The sequence below is a fragment of the Mastomys coucha genome, unplaced genomic scaffold, assembly GCF_008632895.1.
Source record: "Mastomys coucha isolate ucsf_1 unplaced genomic scaffold, UCSF_Mcou_1 pScaffold20, whole genome shotgun sequence".
Classification (NCBI taxonomy): domain Eukaryota; kingdom Metazoa; phylum Chordata; class Mammalia; order Rodentia; family Muridae; genus Mastomys; species Mastomys coucha.
The window spans coordinates 14,015,078-14,028,447 of NW_022196903.1; the positions used below are offsets into that span (position 1 = coordinate 14,015,078).

At 41.3% G+C, this 13,370-nt stretch overlaps 1 protein-coding gene across 4 annotated transcripts in view; it reads right to left on the reverse strand.

Moving 5' to 3' along the window:
- Positions 1-13,370, reverse strand: part of Cttnbp2 (cortactin binding protein 2) — a 157,015-nt gene that overhangs the window by 64,593 nt on the left and 79,052 nt on the right. For 2 of the 4 annotated variants that reach the window (XM_031381243.1, XM_031381244.1), the window contains exon 4: positions 5,650-7,273. In XM_031381243.1, the coding sequence (XP_031237103.1) occupies positions 5,650-7,273 (1,624 nt within the window). Of the gene's footprint in view, positions 1-872; positions 913-5,649; positions 7,274-13,370 lie in introns of all 4 variants that reach the window. The other 2 variants (XM_031381245.1, XM_031381247.1) reach the window with 2 other exon arrangements.

A 13,370-nucleotide genomic window follows, 5' to 3' on the forward strand; every position in this document is an offset into this window, starting at 1 on the left:
TATATATATGTATATATATATAATATGGCTGTATTGGATGACAGCACAGAGTTCAATAACAGTTTTGAAAACTGCCATCTCTCGCCATCTTCATGGCAGAACTAATAAAACTTTTGAAATTGGGCAACAAAGCAGGGCGCTCTACCATACAGCTTTAACAAAGATTTTAAGAGTTATCATGGTTAGATAGTTCTAATCAGTATTTAGCAGCTTTAGAAGAGAATCTGTTAAGACTGTGAAGTTGGCTGCATATAGCCTGGAAAAGTTTCTGAATCCTTCCTTGATCAAAAGGCTGTAAAAACAGTAAAGTACAAATGTTTATTTAATTGGTAATTATGTCTTTTTGGCTTAAATACAATGAGCCAGTCCCAATCCTTTTAGCAGTGCTGTACATAACTACACAAACACATTCTTCAAGCAGACTTCCCATGGGTATATGTAGCATTCCCTTCAGTGAGATGTAAGCCTTCCTTTCCCTCTACCAAGGTATTAGTTACACTAATATGATTGTAATATGAATGTTATATTCAATTCTTATGGTTAATGACAAGTTTTTGGCCTTAGCTGTTTCGGGATATATTTAAAGTACATATCAAAGAAGCTTCTTAGAATATTGAAAATTCTTTATAAATTAAATCAAAGAGAGGCCATTTATGCAAATAGAAATCCACGGACTACTGAAATCTCAAAATTGTATCTTTATAACCAATAATTTAGATCCATGAATTATTTATTGTTTAATCATATCAGGACAGCAATGACAGACAATTAAAATATTAATAAAATTCAATATTTCTCAAATCTTTATAATATTTCCCCATCCATATTGATTAGGTCTTCTTAGAAAAGTAGTATTTTTACTTCATACTTACAAGAAGGCTCCTCTCTGGTACATTTTACCTTTTGTATTTTCTTAAAAACAAACAAACAAAAAAAAACAGGCCCACAAAAATTAAATCAGTACTTATTAGAAATGGATGATAGACAGAAAATTATAAACACCAAGGTAGGACACCTTGACTGTAAAGCAAACACAAGCAACAGGGACGCATCACACTACCGCCCCCAGCAGAAAGGGGAGGGGGGTCTGCTTCATGCTATCAACACACATGCGCGCGCGCGCGCGCGCACACACACACACACACACACACACACACACACAAGCACACACACGCACAAACATGTACACACATGCACACACAAGCAAACACACACACATACATACATGCAAGCACACACGCGAACCCATGTACACAAACATGTACACATGTGCACACACACACTCATCTCTTCTTTACATCTCATTCAAGGAATCTTGGTTCTTGATATTCTTCCATGAATACCAATGTGTGCATACTAAAGTTTGCTCTTTTTTTTTTTAAAAAAAAAACCGCAGTTCTAGGCTTTGGGGGAGACAATACAAATACATATTTCCAATTGTTTTATATGGAAATATTCAATTATGTATATACTGTTTCACATGATGTATACCAATCATGTGAAAGGGAAAAGGCATTATTCAAAAATGCTCTTAATCATTAGGTCATGAAGTGTCCTTCTCCCAGTCAGACTCAGAGGAAGCAGTATCAGTTTCCTTGGAGGACTGAAAAAAATGGTTTTTAAATCTTCACAAAAGAAAAATGTTTTGTAACTATTGTAGACTTTAAGCTCTTTCATTATAAACAAATATTATATTTTTAACCATAATTTCCAATTTTCTCCCAATACAATTTATTTCAATAAATCCTGTTATAAATATGGAGAAAATAAAAGAAAGACCTCATCACAACACTAGTATTCATCTGAAATTCTCAACCACCAGAGAAATAGTAATGTATGGGATTAACTGGATTAGTTAAGGACAGAATAAACCTGAATCCACACAGCTACTCTAAGGGTGTTAGAAAGTCATTCAGTTATGCAGCACTAGAGGCAAACATTAGTAAAGGTGAGGATTTGCATAGCAGGTCACAAAACAGTGGGGACATGCAATGGCAGAGGAAGAGGAGCTGAGAACAGCTCTGGCACCAGCCTCAGAGGGTGGAGAGGGTTAAGTCACAGCCCAGACCATTCTTATTTTGCGATTTAGCATTCAAGCCAATCATACATGAGTATACTTTAGAAAATATATTTCAGGAAGAAAAAAGTCTGAACCAAATGAAATGAACTTTATCAAATAAATAATAGTAACAAGTAAAACAACCACAAAGAGGAAGTAAGAAAGGAAGGAAGGAAGAGAGGGAAGGAAGGAAGAAAAAGAAAGAAAGGAAGGGAGGAAGGAAGGAAGAGAAGGAAGGAAGGAAGAAGGAAAGGAAAAAAGGAAGGAAGAAAGGAGGAAAGAAAGAGAAACAGAAGAAAGTGTTAAAGAGTTTGGAGACTCAGTTGCCTGGAGTAATTCCTGCTTTAACCTTCTTCATGTAACCACTGGAAAATATATGTTCATTTGACAAATTGGTAAGAATTTCTAATTCATTTAGAATGTAAAATGTTATTTTAAAAGTTCATGATTTGCTATGAAGTCGCCTCCAATTAGTGTATTTTACAATGCAACCCATTAAAATGAGATCCCTCTGTCACTCCAGCTTTCCTCTGGGATTTCACCTCCCTGTTATAGACAGAAGGTGGCAGGGACACAAGGCATCTCAAGAGAAGCCTCCTGGTATCTGTGGTGAGGAGGAGAAAACAGTCTCCACCATGAGCAGAAGACAGTCCATCCTTCAGTAGGGGTTGGAAAATAGTCTTAATTTGGGGTGCAAGAGTTTAAGTTGTGGACGGCAAAGCTAATAGCTTACAAATAATTTCTCCCCAGGATTACAGCTACGAAAGGGTACAAAGTGGGAGGAATGAACTAATTTTGCCAATGGAAACTCAGCTCAGTGCTTGCTCACATGATCAAAGTAGTGGGAACCAATCTCTGCAAGGCATGGGGCAGGGGCACTCTGCTCCTCCTTGGCTCTGTTCCTAGCATCTACAATGGCGCCCGTGGAAAGTTAATAACCTCCTATGGGCTTCTGACCTGAAGAGAAACAAGCTCACTCGGGTACAGCCAGGTTAAGGAGCAGGATGCAGGGACCCTCTGCTTCCTAGCTGAAATAGCTGCCTTGGCAAAAACTGCAGTGCAGCTCAGTCCTGGAGCACTCACCTAGCATGTCTAAGACTCTGGACTTGATCTCCAGCACCACCGAAATCATCTTTAAAAAGGAAGAATTGGAACAAACTAAATGCAAGACAGGTAAAACACTCTCTAGTTCAGGAAGGCTTACCCCTGCAACTGAGTCCTATAATTATACTAGCGTGCTGCACTCTAACTTTTGCACCCTCAGAGCACATAAGGAGGTGCCTGCTAAACACCTGCTAAGGGACTAAGACCTCTGGTGCCACTCTTCTGCCCTGATAAGGCACACTTTATAATCAGTCAGACAGAAGCCTGCTATTCTACCAAACAGCATCTTACAGTTCTGGGAACATTATGGCCAAACTAGAAAATTGCAAACCAGAAAACAAGGAACTAACTTTACATAGCTTCAATGGCTGCTGTTGCATCAAAACCTTATTCACTTCTCCTTGGCACCTCAGATATAAGTAAAAGGTGGGGTTTTTTGTTTTGTTTTGTTTTGTTTTGTTTGTTTTGTTTTGTATTTTAGAGTCCTGCCTTCTTTTATCCAGTACTCCACCGAATACAAAACAGTTGTGTGGGCAAATATTTAACTGATTAGGAGTTAGTCATCTTTTAAAACTTAACTTCTCTGCAGTCACACATGCTTGTTTTAAAGCTTCTCTGTTGATTACTAAAGGGTGTGTGCAGCTGGACTTGGGAATCACGGTGCCTACCGAGGCAGCAGCTGGCAGAGCCTCAAGGTATCAGAAACCAGATGGCTTTGTACTTAAAAACAGAACCAGCTGACCGCATTCATTTGCCCTGGGAAGTGTTGCCTACACACAGTCTACACAGTTCCATCAGAGCACTGTCAGGGCTCCAAATGACTCTGGGCCCAATGCTTTCCAGCAGTCTACAGGTCTGAAGGTCCATGTTGGAATTGTGCTGGAAGGTACCAATTGTCTCTCTTCTTAGAGGAAGTTTAACTAGTGGGAAAGCAGACACAATTCCAAGCAATACCAAGACATAGCAAACATAATACAACCATTTTAGAGAGAAAACTAGGGGCCCTCAAGTGCCTATAACATCACAAAATGACAGTAAGATGGATTCTAAAGCAAATTCTCAAACACACTATAAGCAACTCCACCACTCAGGAGGGGATTAGTCATGCTTGCCAGAAGTTCAGTGCCATGCCTTGATACCTTATGGTCTCTGAGCCTCCCTCCAGCCACCCTCCCTCTGAGCACTATAAACTCTAACTTAAGGAAGAGGGTACTTGCTCATGATGAAAAGGATCATCAAAAACAATTATATACAATGGAGCCTCATCTCTAACACCCATCTATTAACTCCAAAGTGCATGCTGTTTCTGATTCTCAGTTTTGCCCTTGAAAATAAAAACAACCTCCCCTTGAGCTGAATTTCCATGGGAACAGCTTGGAATTAGAGGCATGTGGTCCGGCAGTCTGAAGCACTTAGCTCCTTCACTGGCAGCTGGCTTTAGAACTGTAGTCTGTGCTGCATGCTTTACTTGTTAAATGTGATGCTACTGAAATTTCCCTTTCATTTTTCAAATCCCTGCTCTTTAGAGCCAATAGGATCTGCCGATCCCTAATGTCTGATGAGAGCATCACAGACTGCTCCAGAGTGCCAACTGAGCTCTGACCCTAAGCATGACTCTCCTTTAGCAATGATAATGAAAAAGCAATGCTTCCAATAACCACATACAACCACAACATCTAGTCCTTGTGGAACTCCCACACTGAGCAACTTCATAATGCACTCGTAAAATGGGAACTTTAATATCCCATGTGACATGCTAGCCAGCTGAGCCCAAGTGATGGAAGATAATGCCTTATCCAAAGAGGCACATGCCATTCAACATAAACTGAGCTTGTAACTGAGATCTATAAATAGTCAGAGTCTTTTGTTGAGGGTAAGAATGGGACATTCGTGCCATACTGATAGGAACCTTCAGAATCTATTAATCACAGAATAAACCCCATCAGTCTGCTAATCTAGAGTTGTACAAATAGTGACTTGGTAGGATTTTTCTTATGCCATCCTAAAAAGACCAAATTGAAAGCACACTGAGGATGATCCATTAATTTTGAGGTCTTGCGAGATAAATATTTAATACTCTTTCCTTCTCTGGAAATGTTTTAGTCTCTCTCTAAATTAATGGTCTCTGTGGACTTCAAACCACTATTTTCAGGTTATTTTCAAGAAAAGCACTTAGAATGATGAAGCCACAATTCATTGAGCAAGATAAATCCCCATCACCCCAGAGCTTTAAAGAAAACTCCAAAAAAAAAGTATTTAAAAAAGGAGAGAGACAGAGAGAGAGAGAGAAAGAGAGAGAGAGAGAGAGAGAGAGAGAGAGAGGAGAGAGGGAGAGAGGGGGGGGAGAGAGAGAGAGAGGAAAAGAAATGAGGAAGTGAGTGAAGGGAGTATTAAAAATGTTTTAAGATAATATAAAAAGAAATTAAGACAGGTCAGAGAATAGGCCACATTCTTTACAAAAGTGTATAAGACTTTAATCCCTTTACCTGATGCTGTTACCAAGAGGCTGTCTGAGGCACCGGGACTACGGGATGAGGCACTAACAGGGTTTATGGAAGAGCAAAAGGCAACGGTGGCGGGAATGACAAGGGAGCTGTCGGAACATGCGGGTTGGTTCAGTCCAGGGGTTTCAGCAGGCCAGACACCCACCTGAGACATGGCCAGGGCCGAAACGGGACAGCCTGCAGGTGCCACAGTTAAATCTATGGACGGTTTTGGTGGCAGCTGAGGGGAGGATGACTTAGGGACGTTCTCCTCATTTACTACCTTGGTCCCTTGTGGCAAAGTGGAGGGAGGTGAAGCCACAATTTTGTTATCAACTTTGGCCCCTGCATTGGAGGCCCTCAGTTGGGGGTGTGGTGGAGAAGGAGTTTGGGAGAGCCCTGGCTTTTTGGGAGGGATAGGAGGAGGATTTCCTCTGTCAACTCGCGCTGCCCCTGGAGTCTTTAAACCGGTTCGACCAACTGGAGGGCAGGTGCCAGCATCCCCTCCTGGAGATGCTCCAAGCCTTGAAGAAGCACCCGCTTGAGGGCCGGTAAATCTGGACAGCGCTTGGGTCACAGTATTCCGAGCTAGCTGCTTGGCTACTAGGTTGTCACGATTCGTAGGAGAGACATCTCTTGAGGGAGGACTTTGAGTGTTATTTCCATTCTGGTCTGGGTCATTCGCATTGCCCTGAAATCTAAATCTAGCTGCTTGGATGCGTGGGTTGAGACCTGGATGAGTGTTGGCACATGGTGAATGTAAACTGTGCACAGGAGGAGCTTGTGAGTGGTTCTGGGGTGCCGTGCCTGATGTCTGAGCAGCAGCAGGGGCAGTGCTACTATGAGTTGAGGGTGTGCTATTTGATATATCAGGGGCATTGCCTGTGCTTGGTCCATTTTCCTCAATTCTATTTGCACTTGATGGTAGGGCAGTTGGTGGAGAGGGACCCAAGTCACTGTGGGAAGCCTGCCTATCAATACCTGGTCTAAGCAGGGCACTGGGGCCCACATTCCCTTTTGTGTTTGTGGAAACTAGGGGGCTCCCTGTGGAAGGCTTTATGGGTACAGTCAAAGGCAATTTCTTCACAGGGTCAGCGTTTTCTGTCGCTACATCTGTCTGGCAAGCAACAGACCTTGTCACAGGCCCTTCTGTTGCCACAGATATGGAAGTCAGGCGCTTATCCTTTGTCTTCCGTGGGAGGGAGAGGCCGGGCTTGCCATCATTTCCCTTCTTCATTTGCTCCATCATTTTCTTCATCTTGTCTATCTCCTCTTTGAGGTTGGTGGTGTGTGCTTCCTCTTGGTTCAGCTTAGCGCGCAGCTGTTCCCGTTCCGTGTCAAACTCTGAGAGCTGTTTCTCCAGCTGAGCTTCCATTCCAGCGCTTCTCTGTTTCTCAGCTGAGAGCTGGTTTTCTAACTCGCTTGTCTTTTTCTTTTCCTCCTCCAGTTTCACCATGACTTCCTCCAGCTTCTGCGCTTCCTCTACGACTTTGCCTGAGAGCTGCTTACACTCCTTCACCAGCATCAGGACCACATGCTTGTTCTTGCCCCTCTCTTCCTCCAGGTGGGCAGCCAGCTTCTTGTGCTCCTGTTCGAGGGCCTGGAGCTGGAGCTTTTCCATCTCCAACTGGAAGATATTCAAAGGGAAGCCTGGATTAATAGGTAGAATATTCTGTGTATCATAGAAGGGCTTTTTATTAATTTCTCAACAATGGCATGATTTGGGTTAGCAAAAGTGTCACGATTTGTTACGTTTTTTTTTTAAAAGGTTATATTTAAAGAGCCATCAAAATGAGAAAATTGACAAAGGGTTTTCTGCAAAATATCTACATTAAGGAAAAAAAGGGGGGGGGAATTGTTTTAATCTATTAAATTTAACTACAGTGCCGGAGAACAGTAATAGGATGTTTCAAGTCACAGCACAGAGTTCAAAAGGAGCTGTTTTGATGAGCACAGATTAGTAGAGAATTAATGCTGTTTCAATGGTTGAATGGCTGCAAATTATTAACTGATCTTTGAGACACGCAATCAGGATTTAAATCCCAAGCCTCATAGTTGTTAATGGTATTAAATAGCTAAATTACTTAACCTCTTTGAGCATCTTCTGATGGGCTAGAAGTCATATGCAATAGCATATACATGGAGTTTTAGAATAAAAGTATAATGAGCAACAGATTATTTTCTTAGATCTGCAGTCAAAGCTAGTCAACCTAAAACCCTCACCCTGCTGTTTATTTGGCTGCTGCTTTAGAATTTAGCTACCTTGGCCCACCCAGTGCTTCTGTGAACTTGGCCCTACCTCTTGCCTTAGGGTCTTCAACCTTGTCCTGCCTGCCTAGAATTTCATCAGATGCCTTTAAGGAGGCCCTCCTTCACCAAGAATCCTAGGCATTTCACAGAAGTAAGCAGCACGCAAACCCTTCAGCATGCTTGCTCATCAGAATGCTTATGTGTGAGGTTGTACCTGCTTTTCTTCAGCCAGAAGGTAGTAGCTGTTCATGAAGCCATGGGACCTAACTTGGTCCTGCTCAGAGAAAATATACTTTACCAAATGATCAACGCGGAGATTGAACTTATAAAGCCTTTGTCTCCAGACATGAAAGGGAGAGAGCACTGAACCAACCCAGGGCTGTATGCATGATCAAAGTATCCTATCATCGAGCAACCTCCCAAACCTGAGGTAAGATTCTGTCGTATTCACAAAAGCACCCAGCGGCAGAAAAGCTGCCTCCTCTCTTTCCTTCTGGCTTCTGTCCCTTTGTCACTTTTACAGTGAGCCCTGCTGGGCCAGCTATCTTTATGTCAACTTGACACAAGCCAGAGTCATCTGGGAAGAGGGAACCAGAATTGAGCAAGTATCCCCACCAGACTAGCCTGTGGCCTGTGGGGCATTATCTTGATAGATGATTGATGTTGGAGGATCGAGCTTAATGTGGGCACTGCCACTCCTGGGCTCGTGGCACTGAGCAAGACATGAGGAGCAAGTCAGTAAGCAGCACCCTCCATGGTGTCTGCCTCAATGTCTACTTTCAAGTTCCTGCCTTGTGTTCCTGCACCGACCTCGTTAGATGAAAGTGCAAGCAACATAAACTCCTTCCTTTCCAAGTTGCTTTTTGGTTATGATGTTTCATCTCAGCAGTATAAATCCCTAGAACTAAGGCATCTCCCTTTTCCGCCATAGCAAAGCCCTCTCCTCTCCCGTGTTTTCATCACTTTTGTTTAGTGATCTACCTACCTTCCTAAGAATGTAACCTCATGAAGGAGAAGACTGAGAATCACTTACCATATCCCCCAAACCTATAATAAATAGGCTGGCACATCCTTGTGCTTAATAAATGGCTTAATGGATGAATGATATTAGCACTGCTGCTCTATAGTAACAAACTTCCTAAAACCAAACAACCCTTTTGGGTGCATGAGCAACATTTATAATTGCATTTTAATTTATGGCTATTTATTATATAAAATAATGAGCTTGATGGTATGTCCGTATATACATAGATAATACGTTTTAATCAAATTCAACTGCCATTATCTACTTTTGTACCTCCCCTGACATTAGTGCCCTTCCTCCCCCCAAATAGTTCTTGTCATGATTAATCTTTGTTGCTGACTTGGTTGGATTTAGAATCAGCCAGGCAGTGTACTCCAGTTCATGGAGGTGTGTGTAGAAAGAAAAGCTCACCTTGAGTGCAGCTAGCACTGTGCCCTGGACTGAGATCTCAGACTTAATACAACAGGGAAAGGAGGAAGCCACCTGACCCAGAGCACAGTATGATCAATTGCCTTACTCTCTTGCCACCATGCCTTCCAGAATATGACAGATAGCATCCCCTCAAGCTATGAACCTAAATTCATTCTTCCTCCCTCAAATTTCTTGTCAAGAATTTTGTTACAGCAGAGCAGTGGTGCTGCACGCCTTTAATCCCAGAACTTGGGAGGTAGAGACAGGCAGATTTCTGAGTTCGAGGCCAGGCTGGTCTACAGAGTGAGTTCCTGGACAACCAGGGCTACACAGAGAAACTCTGTCTTGAAAAACAAAAAACAAAAAGCAACAACAAAAAAAAAAAAGAAGAACTTTGAACTTTGTTACATAAATGAGAAACAGAGAAAAATCTTGCCTTTTATATAATTTTATGTAATTTTTAGAAATCCTGATTCTACAGGAGTGAGAACATATGAGGTTTACCTTTCTGAATCTACCTTATTTAGTTTAACATCATGATTTACAGTTTAATCAACTTTATTACAAATCACTCCATTCTCCTAAGGCTGGACAATAATACTCTACTATGTACATATACCACATTTTCCTTATCTGCACATTTGTTAATGGGCACCTAGGCTAATTCAATGTTTTACTTGTTCTTAGTAGTACTGTGGTAACTCGAGAATTCCAGTTTCTGTAAACCACTTTAGATTCCTTCAGGAATCTGATATTCAGGAGTAGTAGTTAATTGCATTATTCTCTTAAATCCTGCAGATGATTTATTTTCTACCAGGAAGCATGTGTCATGAAATTATGAAAGACTAAGGCACACTGTGAGCTGGAATGCATCAATCAGGTTGGCACACCCACCTCAGCTGTACAACTAAGGAATTTTCCTCTAATGGTCCACAAAGGGCTTCATGGCTTACAGAAATTAAAGTGGATCTAGCTGTTTTGAGATGAAGAAAAAGAATTTTACCTCTTCTAGATTCTAAAAACAAACATGGGCACGTGACTTCCTGCATTTTGTATTCATAGATATAGTGGGGCTTTACCAACTGAAGATCTATGGCAATCCTACATCAAGCAACATTATTCTGGGAATCATTTCTTCCTTCCCCAGGAGCTCAAATAATAACAATTTCAAGTTATGGACAGTCTTTTTAGACACAATGCAATTTATAGACTACGGTACAGCATAAAAAGACTTGTATTCATTGGAAACTCAAAAGACTTCTGTTCTTCAGTATTGCCTATAGTTTAGTGGTTTAGATGCAAACTTTCATCCTTTTCTCAATAAAGCCAAAACTTACTCAAGTAAAATTTTAGCCATCTACAGCAGAGGAAAGCAATGTTCTAATGACTGACAACTGTAAGCAGCCCTACTATAGCCCTGCTGGGAGAATCTATGGCTCTAATGCTCCTTTTTATTTATTTTTTTATTTTTTATTAGATATTTTCTTTATTTACATTTCAAATGTTATCCTCTTTCTTGGTTTCCCTCCAAATAAAATCCCTATCCCCTCTCCACTCCCCCTGCTCACCAACCCATCCTCTTCCGCTTCCTGGCCCTGGCATTCCCCTACACTGGGGCACAGAACCTTCACAGAACCAAGGGCCTCTCCTCCCATTGATGACCAATTAGGCCATCCTCTGCTACATATGCAGCTGGAGCCATAAACCCCACTGTGTGTACTCTTTGGTTGGTGGTTTCGTCCCTGGGAGCTCTGGGGTAGTGGTTGGTTCATATTGTTCCTCCTATGTGGCTACAAACCCCTTCAGCTCCTTGGGTCCTTTCTCTAGCTCCTTCATTGGAGACCCTGTGCTCAGTCTAATGTTTGGCTGTGAGACTCTACTTCTGTATTAGATGGGCACTGGCACAGCCTCTCAGGAGACAGCTATATCAGGCTCCTGTCAGCCAACACTTGCTGGCACCCACAATAGTGTCTGGGTTTGGTGATTGTATATGGGAAGGATCCCCAGGTGGGGTAGTCTCTGGATTGTCCTTCCTTCAGTATCTGCTCCATAGTTTGTCTCTGCAACTTCTTCCATGGGTATTTTGATCCCCCTTCTAAGAAGGAATGAAGTATCCACACTTTGGTCTTCCTTCTTGTGGTTTGTGGATTGTACTTTGTGTATTCTGAGCTTCTGGACTAATATCCACTTATCTGAGAGTGCATACCATGTGTATTCTTTTGTGATTGGGTTACCTCACTCAGGATGATATTCTCCAGATCCATCCATTTCCCTAAGAATTTCATAAAATCATTGTTTTCAAAAGCTGAGTAGTACTCCATTGTGTAGATGTACCACATTTTCTGTATCCATTCCTCTGTTGACGGACATCTGGGTCCCTCCAGTTTCTGGCTATTATAAATAAGGCTGCTATGAACACAGTGGAGCATGTGTCCTTATTACATGTTGAGCATCTTCTGGGTATATCCCCAGGAATGGTATTGCTGGGTCCTCAGGTAGTACTATGTCCAATTTCCTGAGGGACCACCAAACTGATTTTCAAAGTGATTGTACCAGCTTGCAATCCCACCAGCTAATATTGGATATTAGCCCTCTATCCGATGTAGGATTGGTAAAGATCTTTTCCCAATCTGTTGGTGGCCATTTTGTTCTATTGACAGTGTCCTTTGCCTTACAGAAGCTTTACAATTTTATGAGGTCCCATTTGTCAATTCTTGATCTAAGAGCATATTAGTGTTCTGTTAATGAAAATTTCCTGTGCCCATGTGTTCAAGGCTCTTCCCCACTTTCTTTTCTATTAGTTTCAGTGTATCTGGTTTTATGTGAAGGTCCTTGATCCACTTGGATTTGAGCTTTGTACAAGGAAATAACAATGGATAGATTTGGATTCTTCTACATGCTAACTGCAGTCGAGCCAGCACCATTTGTTAAAAATGTTGTCTTTTTTTTCTACTGGATGGATTTAGCTCCTTTGTCAAAGATCAAATGACAATAGGTATGTGGGTTCATTTCTGGGTCTTCAATTCTATTCCATTGATCTACCTGCCTGTCACTGTACTGATAACATGTAGTTTTTATCACAATTGCTCTGTAGTACAGCTTAAGGTCAAGGATGGTGATTCCACCAGAGGTTCTTTTATTGTTGAGAATAGTTTTCACTATCCTATGTTTTTTTTATTCCAGATGAATTTGAAAATTGCTCTTTCTAATTCTGTGAAGAATTGAGATGGGATGTTGTTGGGGATTGCATTGAATCTGTAGATTGCTTTCGGCAGGATGGCCATTTTTACTATATTAATCATGCCAATCCATGAGCATGAGAGATCTTTCCATATTCTGAGATCTTCGATTTCTTTCTTCAGAGACTTTAAGTTCTTGTCATACAGATCTTTCACTTGCTTAGTTAGAGTTACAACAAGGCAAGAGGAATGTGTCTCAAACTGTAGATTAATTATACAGTTAATTATTAAGTATAATGACATACCCTAAGATGGATGGTACAGACCTGAATCCCAACTACTCTAGAGTCGGAGGCAAGAGGAGCTTAAGTTCATGGTCTGACAGGTCATCTTAGCCAGTCTCAAAACATTAAGGAAGAAAAGAGGACTAGGGATATATCAATTCAAGAGAACTGACTGAAGACCCAAGTTTACATTCCTAACTGTCCCATAAGAAAACAACATTATACTCTATGGTGCTATGCAAAATGTGGGAGGTAGCATTTTAAGTAGACTAGGTACAATCTAAGGCATAATTACAATCTATTGATGTGTATATTTATTCACTCAGAAAATTTGAGTCATTATTGGCTAAAGACTATTTAAATCATATGAAATGCACAAAATAATGGATTGCCACCAGATGGCACAAAGAAATATTAAGGGAATATTGAAAATCTGGGGCACTAAGTTATAGTCTCAACACTTGGCAGGGAGAGGCAGGAGGATTGGAAATTTAAGGTGAGCCTCAGCTATACCCACAGAAGAATTTGAAGCCAACCAGGGCTACAAGAGACTATGTTCCAAAAGCAAGCAAGCAA